A 15,909-nucleotide genomic window follows, 5' to 3' on the forward strand; every position below is an offset into this window, starting at 1 on the left:
TCTACACACTACAGCTGTGCAGAACTAGTTGATTAGACATTTAATGGTTGTGGCATCAGAAATACTAGCCGATTAAACATATTAACTGTATTTTATTAATATACGAGGACATTACTAGTTCAAAGAGGTTACAACACCACCGTCCACAACCTGGGGCTGCAACCCAACAATCGTAGGCACCTCCTTTCTCTTTTAATAGAAGAAGTTTTTAAAAAAAGCGAGGCGGGAAAGTATTCTGTAGTACTCTGTTTAAAAAATAACAATCATAGACAAACGTCTGTCAAAATAAACTGAAATATAACCAAGCAACTCAAGTGACGTGTAACCACATTCTGCACTGGGTTGTGGAAGAAACCCAGGCCGCTACTTCGGTTATCCAAAGTCTGCAGACTGTACATGTTTGCAATGTTATACACGGCGGCATTTAAAACATGATTTGATTAGGGGTGTCTGTAGCTCAGGAGGTATGGCAGGTTCAGTCTGAAAGCCAAATATCGTTGGGCAACATAATAACCCGAAGTTGCTCTTCAATGCATCGGTATTCATCGGCGTATGAATAGATATAATAGAAAGCGTTTAACCATAGAAATAAGTGCTTAAATGAATGGGTGTGAATGATGCTTGTAAAGCGCTTTTAGTGCTCAGGTAGAGTAGAAAAGCACTATATAAGAAGCAGTCTATTTATCATTAACACAATTAATGTGATTAATGGTTTCATATAGCTAAAATACAAAAATTCTAATGTATGATAAAGTTTAAGTTTATCATACATACACGTGGCAAATTTTTGGATGTTTTCTGTCTTTTAGAGTAGTCAACTAGTCTAATCTTTCCTCTCATTTAACAACTAGTAAGTTAACCACTAGGAGCATCCCTACTTTCAGCACAGCTACATCTGAGAGAGGATGGCATTGAGCCCATAAATGCCTACAGAAACATGGATAAGAAATTAAGTAAATTACAGCTAATGGAGTCAAATACTCTGACAGAGTTGCAAAAACGAGTCAGAGAAGTGAACAAACCTCTCAGTCATTAGTTTAAAGTCGTCCTAAATGCAGCACGATGTTCAGTTTCTACATTATGATCCATACTAGGAGTCATTTAGGGTGGGCCTACATAACTTGCGTGTAACATCCCTCCATTTCTTACTCAGATCCTCCCCTCGTTTGTCATGTTTCAAAACACCAAGGTGGCAACAATCAAAGCGCTCAGCTCACAGTAACTACATTCATTTTTTGTATCCAGTCACTGTTGACCAACAAAATCTTAAAGTTGTTTGGATGCATTTTAACCAAAGATCACGAGACACGGCAATAATCTCTTTGAATCCCAGCACTTTGCTGATGAAGTAAATAAATCAAACATGCAGTCCCAGTTTCACCTGAATCTGTGGCAGCTCTCAGGCCCTAAAACCATCTGAATAGTATGTGCAAAAAAACAGGAATGTTCTTCTAAGTAAAGTCCGTTTAGTCATGCGCTCATATCCTCAGAAGGAGATGTCCTTGACTAGCTTATACTGGTGCTCTGTGTCTGTGCTGGCACACTTGACAAATGACATAGCAAGCGTTCTGGTCTGACTGAGCAGATCCTTATCACTGCACAGAGGAGCAGGGATAAAAATCGGGAAACGAAAAAAAAAAAAACCAAAACATTAAACATGGAGGTTTCGAGGGAGCAAAATGAATGGATGGAAGTTATAAAAGAGAAACAGAAGGGAGGGAAAAAAGAGGAAAGAAAGGAGGGAAGGAAGAAAGGATGTCAATACATCAGTGGCCCGGGTTATACTTAACACTTTTTGCGACTTAACATCACAAGCACAACAGGAAGTGTAAACGTAAGGCATTGTAACATTCATCTGAGTAAGCTTGAGTAATGAAAAGAAGTTGGAAAAAGAGGGCAAGGAAATGCAGAATATAGATGATTATGACTGCGGCAGATAAATTTGGAATTTCCCAGCTACATCTGCACAACACTGCACTATCAACATGGAAGATTTGAGCCTGGACACCAAGCTTTACACTCACAACAACTACATGTCCGATTCTCAGGGGGCGATTTTCCATTAGATGTAAATAAAGCGATTCTTTATATGATTAGATTTACTTTATTAAAATGTTTTAGCTACACCACAAAACTCCCACTAATGTGTCCTATAGCACCGGCCTACAAACATCTTTAGGATAGCAAAAGTAAAACATTCACAACCAATCGCAAATAGGATGGAACAGATTTAAACCAATGGGAGAGGAGATGGGAGAGGTGGAGTGTGTTGACTGGAAGACAATGGGCTCAGGTAGGGGAGGGGGGGGGGGGTCATAAAACATCAATGAACTCGCAGATAAAACCACAAACATGGAGCACGTACACACTGAAGGACTGAAAGACATGGGCCAATAGCAACAGAGCTGAACATGCATGAGATTTACTGCAGTGTGTCAGATATGATAAATATGGGATTGCAGGGTTTCCACAAGGAAGGTAGTAATAACATATTGAACTATTGTCTTGATACTAGGCATCTGCCTAGTGGCTCTGCTCCCCTCTGAAGAAGAAAAAAAAATCAAACAAAGTTTTTGTCTTTTTTTGTAACCACTGCACAAATCAAAAACAATTAAATGTTTAGGGAGAAGAGAAAGGTGCATTTCTACTTGTTTGATATGTTTTATGTGACTTTTATTACTTCTATGGGCTACCATCAACCAATCTGCCCTATAGAACATATTGATTAATAATCATAGTCCCAATTCTTTTCTGTATAGAGTTATTTACACCGAAACACAACATCATCAAAAAAATTCTCAGAAATATCAAACTTACTTTTCTAAAGAGGCATAAAGTATTATCAGCTTAACTTAAAGGTTCAGAAGTCTGAACAGAGCAGCAGAGAACATGGTGTAAACACCTGGACGTGAAACAAAGGGGACAAAGTGCTTTGACGGTGTGTGCTGTGCATCCAGAGGCTGTGTGTCTCACCTTTGCTCCAGCTGCTTCATGGTGGCAGTGATCTGATTGGTCTTCTCCTCCAGACGACTGATCACATCATTCTTCTTCTTCATTTCCTCGTCAGACGACTTAAAAAAAGAAAAAGAAAAAGGGAAGTAGTAAGGATTACTATAGTTCTCTGTTATTTCTGGATCTTAAACATTATATGACGATGAGTGTGTGTGTGTGTGTGTGTTTGTACCTGCATCTTCTGGTACATTTCTACATTGATGGCTTTGACCTCATCCAGCTGCTGTCTCAGTCCAATCAGTGTGTCCTATTAATGAAATCAGAGACTTAGCTGTGTTCTGGTCCAGTATTGGCTGTCCTCTTTACGCACACATGCATGTTTTTTGTTTTTTTTTACTTACTATAGCAGTTACAGAAAACTGGATGCTCATATTAAACATTCCCTGTGAGACTTCAGACGGCTCTAAATGCTCTGTTACCAACAAGTTCTTCTACTCTTCATATCAAAGAAAGCAGATAATTATTACTGGCTGCAATCCAAGATAGTGAAGTTAAGTTTGGGTCAACTGCAGGACAAGATTCTTTGTAGAGAAGCAACTGAATGATATAAAGAATCTGCATAACATCAGACTGAGCAGGGAGTCACCTGGTAGGGAACACATTAGACTGGAAGCAGAGAGCTGGTTAGCAGTGACTGAACATTAAAACCAGGAGTGTGAGGGTTATAAATTGATCCTAATCACAGATTGGGTTATTTGTTTTACCAATAAAAGTTAAAAAAATAAAATAAAATACTGGCATTCACCAGTGCTACCCCTCAGCCTCCTAGTCAATATACCTATGGTATCAATTTGAAAATCCTAGGTCACCTCCTTATCACGTTCACAAGACTTTCAGAAAACTTCTGGATTCTAACTCGTCCGAGGTCTTCAAGTCATCCCATTCACAAACTTGGGAATCCATGTTGCCCACCCACCCGGCAGGGTGATGACAATACCCCATCAACCTTTTTTGAACAGGTAATGATGCCTGACATTTTCTATCCATTGCAGTTGGAATTTTAATTATGTTTGCATCTCCTCACAAAGATGAATTAATGCCGCTGCTTCAGTATCAGTAACTAAGAATCTGTTCTGCAAACAAAATATTTGTTCTTACCTGTTTTTCGTGAATATCTTTCTCCAGAAGTTTCATGGCGAGCTCCATTTCCTGCTTCATCGACACCTGGACCACCAGCTCATTCTCCACATCCTGAAAATGGCAAAATGCATAAATGTAATGTTTGTTTAGAATGACGTCATGAACACATTCCACACACACACGCACACACACGCGCACACACACACGCACACGCACGGCCACTGTCTGACCTGTCTGAGCTGACACTCCTCTTTTAGCTGTCTTCGCACCTCGTTGTACATCTCATCCAAACCCTGACGAGACTGTTTGTACGTGTCTCTCTCCACTGACACATCACCTTGAGTTAACTAAATTAAAAAATTAAAATAAATTTTAAAATTAAAAAAAAAAAACACCAACAGGGAAACTTTATATGAATAGATTGTAAGACCTAATTTCCATTTCACTTTTAGTTGAAAAAATAACATTAAGAAACTTTCATTTTGTGCTTGTACATGTGACACAGTGTACCTCTAAATGTTGCTGCGTCTTCAGCAGAATGAGGCTGTTTTCACTCCTCAGCTGCTGGTTTTCTTCCTGCAGTTTGATGATGTTGTTCTTGGCTATGGCTAACTGCACACACAAACATATTCACATGTATTAGGAAACATGTTTAAAACCAGAGTTAAAATCTAGTATGGTATAAATGGATATCACAAGTAAAAGACTGTCTTCACTTGTTTTGCAAATTTAGGTTTCGTCTACCCACACACATTGGACATTTTGCTTAGCAAATGGTCACAAAAAAGGCAAATTCGTAGATTTTGTCTTAAATAAGCTTAAACACAGATTTGTTGGCTTTACTGTACATGACTTAAAGGAGTAGTCACCCTTCAAAAGCCCAATTTGAAAAAGAAAAACCCTGATAAGAAACTCCAAATTTGGCTGGAGGATTACAGCTTAAAGGTTAGACATACCTCAAACCTCTAACCAAGCGGTGTCACTAGAGAGCTGCATGTGCAACCGTGTAACTTGGTAAAAAGCATTGTGCCAAATAGGCTGTAAGGGCTTTCACAGACGCTATTATACTCCAAATATACTCTATGACTTTAATGTGTAACAGACAAATGCTTCTCCACACAGGTGACAGGTGGGTGAAATGAAGACGCAACTCTTTGGTGATTATTGGTTCTCACCTCCTCAATGAGTTTAGAGTTGGACTTCTCTAGAGAGTCGACTCTGCCCTGAAGCCCGTGAACTGTGGAGCTGCATGAAGAAAAAACATTGTGGTGGGCCTCTGACCTCTATATGAGTTTCATTAAATTAATGTGCAAACATTTAATATTTCGTATATGAAACCAGGACTGCAGTAGCTGTAATATAATCACAGCCGCCACACAAGTAGGGTTTGTTTAAAATTGTTAGCATTAACGAAAGACTCAGATTAGTTTACGTTCATTACTATCAAGTATGTGAGAAGACAAAAGTTGGATTTCTAAACCACCCAGACGGGTTTAATCTCAAACTCTGGAATACTTTTATTCTGGGAAGTGTTGTGGTAAAATACAAAAACTTCCTGCAACTTCCTGTCAGTTATTAACAGCACAATCTGCAGGTCCTCCAGCACACAGGTCTGTTTCCAGTACAAACAAATGTCTTACTTGAGCTGTCGGTTCAGTTCCTCTACATAATTCTTCTGATCCAAGATGGATGCTATCTGGCTATTCCTGTTGTCATAGAAACAGACACAAGAGAAAGAGATGCATCACATTTGGGGAAAGAAACCAGCTGCATCAAACTGAGGAGAGAGAAGAAGAAAAAAGAAATCGTACCTCTCTTCACTCCTGTAATCATCTATGTCATTCTTCAAATACATGGAGAAGTCGATCACCCCGACCTTAAATGAATAAAACGAAGGCGCTAGTATCACTCAGAGGCAGGCATGTTGCTTTTCACAACGACTGCACAAACATCAATTTGAAGGAATTTGAAGAAATCCAGACCATTTACAGAAATTAGATGCCTACAAGGATATGTTGACTTATTTAAAAGTCACAAAACAAACACAATATATGCAATTTGTAACTACAAAAATGTATCAATTAACCGCATGCATGCATGCATAAAAGCCACCGGCCCGCTATAGCACTATTAAAATGGTGAGTTGGAGAAGAGCTGATAAGAACTTAAAGGAAAGTTAAAGTAAACCAAGTCACCATCCTTTGGTTTCATCCTGTCAAAGCAGAGGATGTTATCTGTTAAATGACCTCAAAAATTGAAACATAGTACTGCTTGTCTTCTAATTCACACACTCTCATTTCATTTCTGCCCAGTCAAGCTCGCTACTGGTGCTTGGCTTCTATGGTGAAACACAGAGCAAATGAGAGTCTTACACACACTTTTAGACACACTAGATGCAGCTGTAGATGTATTCAGGTTTGTGTAATCTGCTGTCCTGGGCTAACGGTTGAGGCAGGATTAGTTTTCGTCACCTCTAGTCAACACAAGATTTCTGCTACCTAATGAAACATGCAGTGCTTTGGGTGTTGTGTCTATATCTTTATATTTAGGCCTCTGAGGCTCCAACATGAACTCTAGTGGCTCTGAATTTTGTTTATTGCGCCTTTAATCAAAATCACGATTAAAAGAAAGAAGAAGGAGAATTTTAAAAAGGCAGTTTCCAATTGATTAATGCTGAAAATAAATATTAAGAGAGAACACAGATTTTTACAAAGGGAGTCAGAGATGCAGAGATAAAATAACTTAAACCGGCAATCACACTTCCTGAAACCACACAACAAAAGATAAACTGCTTATGCTCAAAGGTCACGTAGTACAGGACAAATGAGTAACATTCTTTGCTCCACTGACACAAAACACCACCTTCTGGTGTTTAGTATGGTATAAGCAGGAAATTAAATAAAACTGGCTGCACAGCAATGTCAGACTTTTTCTAATATCAAAATATTTCTCCCCGTCAGTGGCATACCTGAGAGTCCAGGTCCTCGCCTTTCACACACAGGTTAGCATCAATGACGTTGAGGCCCACCAGCAGGCCCACGATCACTGCTCCCTCCTCCTCCAACATAAGAGCCGAATTCTCATAGAAATCACTAAGGAAGCGAGAGATGACATCATCTGTTACCCTCAATGGCCTGAACAGTCAATCGGCAATGTTTCATTGTAAATATATAATAATATTCACATATACACATTCTCTCTGGTGTACCTGAGCAAGTCTTTTCTGGTGATGAGAAGTCGCAGGTAGTCGGCCAGCCGTTTCTGCATGAGAGCCAGGCGCAGCCATGCTCTGGCTCTGCCTAATGGAGTCCTGGAAACAAACACCAGTGATAAGGTTGGATTTCAAGGTGTTTCTGAGGGTCTGTCTACTCAAGTCTGCAGTAGTTAGATTCTTTTTAACCCTGACTCTTGTTACAGTTCATCATCTATGAGATGGGAACAAGAAAGTGCAGCATTCAGTATTTTCTCTTAAAGTTTGACAGAGATTTCGAAACATTTTCTAAATACTGAATACAAGCTTTTTCTATTTTCAGTGTATTGGTGTTCTCTCTCAATCCGAACATCCAAAACTTTGCTTTCTTTGTGGGCACAGACACTGTTTGAGCTTCCTTGTATCAAACCTTTGCGTCGGCACTCAGTGTTGCTAAAATCCTGCTTTTTTGCACGTCTGTTGCTCTTACTCAGCCCCAGCAAAGGAAACAGACTCTGTTCTCTGTGTGAAACAACACAACTGTTCCTCATTTAGGACCAGATCAAACTCGAGAACTTAAAGCATGGCGTGGAAACTGTCCATGAACAAGGTTTAGCGTAATCCTCCTCACTAGATCCACTGAAGGACACACCTTCAGTATGAATGCAGGACACGACACTTTTTGTTGTTGCTAAGCACATCACTTCCAAACTACATAAAGGTTGGTCCTCCTCTATCGCTAACATTATTTTTCTGAAGTTTCTGCCAAAGACAGTTCCACGTGTCACATGTTCAGAAATTGTGTCGATATGAAAGAAGAATAGGGAAATAGGAAGAAATGAAGCGGCAGAACGATTAAAGGTGAAGTGAAAGTAAACACCCAGGTACTTCCCTGAGCTGGCTCACGTCACATTCTCATTTCAGCATTGATTTGCAGCTTCACACTGAATCCCTGTAGTGCTTGTTTGCATTTACACCTATGCACTGCTCTCTGTGTTTGTGTGTGGGTGTGTTTGTGTCACAAATGGAGCTGATCATGAAATTTGAGCTAAGAGAGCTACTACCCTGTTTTGCTGAAACATAGAAAAGAATGAAGCCTGTAAAATGAGATAACAACCTGTGTCTTCACTGGAAAAACACTAGCTCCTGCATTAGCATTAACAGCAAGCTAGATGTAGTTAAAACCCTATTGCATTGATTTAACAGAGGCATTATCTGTGCTCTAATCAGTAAAATGTCTACACAGAAAAGCAGATAATTTGCGGCTGCGTCATGAGATGTATAGCTCTTTTTCTGGAGAGGTGTATGTGGCTGTAGCTCAGGTGGCAGAGCGGATCAGCCACTAACCAGAAGGTCGGTGGTTCGATCCCCGGCTGCTCCAGTCTGCATGCCAAATATCCTTGGGCAAGATACTAACCCCATGTTGCTCTCTGATGCATCCATCGGAGTGTGAATGTGTACGAATGTTAGATACTCAGCACTTAAACTTAGAAGTGCTTGTGTGAATGGGTGTGATTGGGTGAATGAATTAGCTGTATAAAGCGCTTTGAGTGCTCGGACAGAGTAGAAAAGCGCTATATAAGAACCAGTCCATTTACCATTTACCATGTAGTACTATAAATCAAGCTTTACTTCTGATTATGATTGTACAGTGGTCGAGCCATATGAGAGCAAATGTGTGTGTAAATACATGCACTTCTTACTTAAGTCCTGGCAGGTCTCGTACGGACGCTGAGATCTCTGCCGCTTCGGGACACAGTTTCTCCACCAACTCCAGAGGACCCCACAGGGACTTATTAAAACCCAGAAAGGACTTCTTCACTGGAAAAAGAAGAAAGCAGGAAAAATCAGACATCACAGATTCCCAGCTTACACATAAGATTAACGCCAGCAGGAGCAACAAACTAAATCACAAAGTTGGAACAAAAACTGGCCAGAAAATGGAGATTTATGAGTCACTGAGAGACGTAAGACCACTGAACAACTGTTCTCCATCATGGACAAGACATCACACCTGCTCATATACTACAGAGGCACCAGAGCTTATTATCACTCAGATTTATTCAATCCCACTGCCATGAAGAACACCTCGGGAAATCGCTCCTGCAGTTCTCTATAAAACTTATAAATTGAATCAAACTCTCTTCTTTTTCAGAACTGTGGATATTATTTATTAATGCCATGTGCATTTTTTTTTATTTTATCACTATTGTATATAATGTTTTGCACTACCTCACATTTAAGGCCTTTTTTTATTATTAGAGATTACTATACTGTATGTATTTTTCTTTGTGTTGCTGTTTAAACACAGTAATTTCCACTGCACGTTCAGTAAACAACAATAACAAACAATCTATCGTGCAGTTACACTAGCACAACGCTGACATCTTTACCTCTGAGCCCGTGTTTGAGGCAGTGCTCCATGACCACAAAGAACTGCTGGAGAGGGGGGTAGTCTGAGTCCAGGGTCCGCCCGAAGCTCAGAGCCGACTCGATCAGACCTTTGATACTCAGCTTGGCCATATTCAGTAAGTTAGCTCGTTCCATGGCCATGGGGTCTCGCAGGGCTGCGGGAAAACAAACGGCAAACACTTTTAAAAAAATATCCATGGCTTTACATTTTCCTCGTACAGAAATACAGATTTAGAAAGAAATTATATGGAGTCTTTAACATTCTCTTAAGAACTCCATGCAGAGTTTAATCTAGGTTGCACAGACACTGCACAGCAACAAGAAATAACTATTAAGAATGATTTATTTACCTTTACGTAACACATTATTTCTTTTGTACACACAGAATGCAGATAGAAATTAAAAGGTAACTATCTCTCAGCAGGACGCCACCAGAATTTTTTCATAGGGGTGGCCATATTGATAGCACAGAAAATAGGTACATCAAATAAGATTTTGAAATGTATAATAATCTGTTTTAATTGACCGATTGATTGACTAATTGACTGACTGAAGGTCCCAACCATTAGTTAATGACGGAAAAGGAAGAAGCTTAAGCCTACTCTCCCAGAATAGAGTTAGCTTAAAGAGCAAACTTGTTCAGGAAAAACAAATAAGTATTAGATCATGTAAAACTGAAAACTGTTGCCTGTCTCTATGTTGGCCCTGTGATCTGTCCAGGGATTGGCACCAGTTTTTCTGCAACCTTATTACATTATTACGAACACAGGACAGTCTTGCCAGGGGGGTGGGGTGCAAATTTGGCCCCCACTTGGAGGCGCCCCTGTTTCTCAGAGATTTGGGGGGCTTCAATTAATGATCATTTTCAAGATGTCGCACTTTAAAAGCTCGACAGATTGATGATGTTTTTGTCAGAGGGCTAAAAAACTGAGTCAGAAGGGGTTAATGTCATACAGCTGGTAATTATCAGAGACAAGCTTGCTATACTGAGTAAATACCTTGACGTCACGTTGCATATTTGTAACATTTTCTGATAGTTTACCTGAACAGATCAGAAATGTGTTAACAAATCTTTGTCCCAGTTCTGCACCCATTATGGAAATTATCCTAGGCATGAAAAGCCAACATCCCAGAGAGGTAAGGCTTTTAACTAGACAACCCAGTTAATGGAAAGCCAAACAGCAGAACAGGACAAAGCAGGGTCAGGTAAAAGCGTGCAGATATGTTGCCTAGCACCTTTAATTGCAGTGACAGGTTGGCCCTAGAGGGAAAGACTTATCAAACCAGGTCATGTAAAGCTGTTGATACTAAAATGCTTAACACATGTACCATTATGAACGTTAAGGAAGCCTATTATACTCGACTTTATTCGCTGGTCATATTACACATGAAATAAAAACCCTCTCAAAAAACAAACAAACAAACAAACAAAAAAAAAAAACAGGTCAGTTAGGCGGTCATATGCTTCATTACAGATATTTTTTTAAACACTTGTCTCTGCATGATGTCAGTGAGTGCAAATATCCACAGCAGGTTTCGGAAGCTGGCCACGAGCCAAATTTGAAAACAACAAAACACATGTCAAACATTTGAAAAAGGTTTAAAGTGTTTACTATCCCTGCAAACAGAACATTTATTCAACTTAGCTGTTTTTGTGCCCTACCAATAATGCCCACCCCTCAGTTTAAAAAGCACTTGGTTAAAGAGGTGTAAGTGGTGTAAAATGGCTCCTATCAGACAGATGACCTGAGGGACAACACCAGTAGATTGGAGAAGACAAATAAGGACCACTTTGATCTGTTAACCATGCAAAGTTACTCTAGTAGAGCCAAATAAGAAATGTGCATATACTGTGCCTTTGAACAGTTAAATTGTCTTGAGTGTTGCCATAAATCATGACAATCTTTCCACAGATACATCTTCATCAGACTAAAACACAGAGGTGATGCAAAGCAATTAAAAGCAACAACCTCACTCGTCGCATAAGGCTGGAAGTTGCAGGGGTTTAAAATTCATGCTAACAATGCAAACATTTATCAGAAATAACTGTTAACTGCCTGTTTCATCCTTAATTCAAACACAAGTCCGTGATGTACATCTGAAACCAGCCAGATTATTTATAGCTCTGAGTGTGGGAGGTGATGTGGTGACAGAGACAGACACTCGGGCTGCTGGGCAGAGGCAGTAAAGCTCTACAGTTACTGATTTTGTGAGATCACCAATAGGGTGACAACACATGCAGCTAAAAAGCTCTGCAGCATGATACAAACCCCAGGGGATGCAGATGGGCATTTTCCATTTGCACCAACGCAGCATGTGACATGGGGATCTATTGTGCAAAAATCACACCGTTAGAAGTATCAATTAACTTAATTGGAGGCTGTTTTAACGTAACCAACATCCAAATTAGTTACTGGATGTCATCAGTCCCGTCATCAGTAACCAGGCAGTCCTTCACACCCTCACGGCCCGAGAAGCTCATCAAACTCTACCTTGGACGGCCCAGTCTCCTGGCAGGGACGTCCTGTGTTCCGACACTTTGGGCAGGACGTGAATGCTTCCTGAAATGGTCTCGGACGCCTTTCTGGCCAAAGCGAAGATAGGAGCCTGCCATCGCCCGTCTCCTCCACCTCCTCCTCCTCTCACCGTGCTGCTGCTGTTAGCTTTATCCCCTGCAGCAGCTTTCTCCTCCTGAAGCCTCAAAATCCCAAATACCTGGGATTTATCCTTGCTGTTGTCCGCTTCAGACAGAGACAGGTCGTGCTCTGCTGACGATGCCATGTTCAGGCGCTGAAATGACTGTAGCTAGGTGTGCTCTCCGCTTCGAAAACAGCCAGATTCAAACGGTTTTGCTAACCGTCAGCGAGCTAGCTTTGATGCTCAATTCCTCTGGCGAGCATAATGACAATCGCTGCGTATATGTCTATTAAAAAATACCTGTGATGGTACTGGGCAAAGCAATGACAGCTCTAACCAGAATCAAAACCTGTCGTTACGTCCCCGAGCTCCAAAACGTAAATTTTGCGCCGCTCTCGCTACATGATGAAGGTGAGCGCAGGTGCCGACCGCACAGAGAACCGCTGCTCAGTAAACGTGTATTTTCTATACATCGTGGTGGGGTAAAGATTTGTTTACAGCCAGCAGACCTAACCGATAGTTGGCGTCTCCGCCGTGCCACTGCACCCGCCCGAGGGGAGGTGTCACACACGGCTCACAAGACACACAAAAGGGAGCACTACGTAATGATTTTAGAGCCTACTCTGCCGCCCCCTGCTGCTGGAAACGTGAACTGCACCTCTGCCCGCAGGTGGCGCGTGTACAGAAAAATAACAGGCTCCTTCCGAATAAAATCTGTCTTCTTTCTTGCTACCTTTAGGGGTCGCCACAACGGACCACCTGCCTCAATCTCACCCTAGCATCCTCCTGTGTCACACCAACAACCAACATACATGTCCTTCACAAAATCCACGAGTCTTCTCTATGGTCTTCCACTTTTCCTCCTGCCTGGCAGCTCCACATTCAGCATCCTTTGCGCAATGTATCCATTATCCCTCCTGTGCAAATGTTCAAACCATCTCAACCTCGTCTCTCTTTGCCTCCAAACTGCTCAACTTGAGCTGTTCCTCTGATGTACTCATTTCTAGTCTTGTCCATCCTAGTTACTCCCCATGAAAATAAGCTCTGCAACCTCTCTTGTGCAGTCAGAGCAGATCCCCGATGTCTTCCCACCCCAACCTTGAACTCATCTACCATGGCGTCCCATGCCCTCTATACTAAACCTACAGTAGAAAATTCTTAAATAGCAATGCAGAACAATATTAAAAAAGAACAGTGGAAATCATAAACACCCCCACACAGTCACCAGTATAGAGAAAGAAAACAAATATTGGCAGAGAGCGCAGCTAAATGGAAAACTTGATTAGGTTTAGAGCTGAAACTAAAGGCTGCAGCTAATAATAATTTTATTTTCAAATAATCTGAAAAAATAAAATGCCATTCAGCAGATTCAGTGAACACAACAGCATAAAAATGAAGCATCATCAAACTTATTTGCCATTGTCAGTGGCTGGTTTTCTAAATGCCTGAACATCCTATTAAACTCTTGTACTTCACCTGTTTTAAAGCAGTAATTTGTGTGTAAGCCACTGTTTTTCAATGTGAGAGACCAAACAGAAATTTCCATCATACCTTGGCTGTAGGCTAACCGCTCCATACTCTCACTATGAGTGATGCCCCAGCGGTGGAGACTCTGAGGGGAGTACATGATGAGTAGGGCTCTTTTCTGCCCACTGGGAACTGAAGAGTAGATCCTCCCTCCTGAAGTTGTCCGCACTGATCGGTCAGCTCCACAGTCAGCTTATCTTCAGTTTTCTAATATCCCACTTCTGAGGAACAGATAGTAAAGAGGGTAACAGACTTTTAAGCTCTTTAAGATTAAACTACATAAGTGATTGGCATTATTTTGACTTCTTTCATACATAAGAGCACCTAAAGTCATACATTGCTAGCATTTGTTCACCAGCACACCAGGATGTGAAGATGTGGATGGTTTTGAGGTAAACACACTCTGATTATCTGCTGCACTTCCTCTTTTTAAATCCTCATTTTGATCACTGACCCCCAAAACACATCACTTACATATACAAATCCTTTGATGTTAATAATAATATATGCTAAAAGTACCTTTGCTCAAGTATTTCATTTATCCTAAAAACTAAATTTCCCAAAATGTAAGTGTATTTAAGTAAAAATACACTCACCACCACATTTAACAGAAGGCTTTTTACCTTTTCTTTCAGCTATAAGGAATGGATCCTGGACCACTGCCTTTCCATCATACAGATCTAAAAGCCTCCAACCACACCAGCAGCACAATCCATTACAGTTGTGGCAGCATAGAGGGTTATAGCACACTACACAACAAAGAGCACTGTTTCTCCTCTCTCTCTCCATGTCATGCTCTCTCTAATACCTCAGGGCTGACCAGGAATCATATGACCAGGTTTGTGCAGATCTGTGCATTCCCTGAATGCTACCACCATTAATTCTCTGAATCTTCATTTGTCAGTTCAGTCAGCAGAGAATAAAAAATTCAGGCTTCTGCTATCTCATTTTTTTCCCATACCTCACTGAATTTGTCTGTATCCATCTTTATGTCGTGTTTGTTAGAGTCACAGAGTATAACCATGACTGTATAACTATGCATCACCGTTCAAGTTAAAATGCACTGGATTTTAAATGTAGTTATTCTTTTATTTCATATTTTAGAGCAGTAGCTTTAATACATTTCAGTTAAAACTTCTTTAGAACCAGAGCTGTATCATGTTCCCGTCTATCTCCTCCCTCCATCCATGAACCACACCTAAACATTCTCCCTACTCACTACACACCACTTCCAGCATGGTGTGTTTTTGTGCCATTTGACAATCCCTGGGACACGCCCTTCTGCCTGAGAGACAGCACAATGAGCCAATTGACATCCCCCACTGGAAGCTCTTTCCACCAATAGGGGTGTGGTACTGTTTCATCGTAGTAGGCAGCCATTCATTGTGCAGCAATGCTGCTGCAGTTGGAGTGGTGCTGTGATCACACTTTGACAGAGTCACAAATTTATTAATATTAGTTTCAATGACAAGGAGCAAGGAGGATATCAGGAGAGACACCTCTTATAAATAGAAAACACAGTATAATTACAACGTGCACAGTACAGATTACAGTATGTGTGACAGCTAAGTATCACTCCACCACTCATAATGTGCCGTCGTTACTTAAACATGTGGATGCTGCATCTCACCTCAACAGGAAAAAGCCGTGCGTTGACCCTCGGTTATGTCAGCGTCTCAGCAATCTGTAATCCGGTCACTTTCAGGTGATGACTCTGTGAAAGATTGGTTTGATGTACATCAAAGGTTCACCTTATCCATCCAGTTACCAGCTCCCAGTCATCTGGTGACAATAATCTATCTGTCTATCTCGCAGGTGGTGTATGGATGCAGTATCACAGCATGACTCTCTGTAGTTCAGGAGGAGTAAGCCGGTACACGCTTGGGGGATATCACCGACAGAAACCACAATCATCACCCCACATAGCACCCAATGACAAGAGAGCAGGGAAGCTGTATGGGGGAGGGGTTTAGGAGTAACACAAGCAAGAACGGAGAGGAGGCTGAAAAGGGGATAAATACAGCAGAGACGGAGGGGAGCCGACAGAAGAC

At 41.0% G+C, this 15,909-nt stretch overlaps 1 protein-coding gene across 3 annotated transcripts in view; it reads right to left on the bottom strand.

Annotated features, from left to right (window-relative positions):
• Positions 1–15,776, bottom strand: part of rufy2 (RUN and FYVE domain containing 2) — a 24,433-nt gene extending 8,657 nt beyond the window's left edge. The window contains exons 1-14 of one of the 3 annotated variants that reach the window (XM_085153921.1): positions 15,489–15,776; positions 13,883–14,079; positions 9,676–9,849; positions 8,986–9,103; positions 7,301–7,402; positions 7,061–7,184; positions 5,904–5,968; positions 5,733–5,798; positions 5,268–5,337; positions 4,603–4,704; positions 4,323–4,439; positions 4,111–4,203; positions 3,185–3,259; positions 2,974–3,071 (exon numbers count right to left, since the gene is read on the bottom strand). In XM_085153921.1, coding sequence (XP_085010047.1) covers positions 2,974–3,071; positions 3,185–3,259; positions 4,111–4,203; positions 4,323–4,439; positions 4,603–4,704; positions 5,268–5,337; positions 5,733–5,798; positions 5,904–5,968; positions 7,061–7,184; positions 7,301–7,402; positions 8,986–9,103; positions 9,676–9,849; positions 13,883–13,958 — 1,280 coding nt within the window. In that variant the 5' untranslated portion in view covers positions 13,959–14,079; positions 15,489–15,776. Of the gene's footprint in view, positions 1–2,973; positions 3,072–3,184; positions 3,260–4,110; positions 4,204–4,322; positions 4,440–4,602; positions 4,705–5,267; positions 5,338–5,732; positions 5,799–5,903; positions 5,969–7,060; positions 7,185–7,300; positions 7,403–8,985; positions 9,104–9,675; positions 9,850–12,186; positions 13,385–13,882; positions 14,080–14,481; positions 14,595–15,488 lie in introns of those variants that run through there. The other 2 variants (XM_085153929.1, XM_085153913.1) reach the window with 2 other exon arrangements.
• Between the last annotated feature and the right edge of the window lie 133 nt (positions 15,777–15,909).

Source organism: Neolamprologus multifasciatus, chromosome 1 (assembly GCF_963576455.1).
Source record: "Neolamprologus multifasciatus chromosome 1, fNeoMul1.2, whole genome shotgun sequence".
In the NCBI taxonomy this organism is placed as follows: Eukaryota; Metazoa; Chordata; class Actinopteri; order Cichliformes; family Cichlidae; genus Neolamprologus; species Neolamprologus multifasciatus.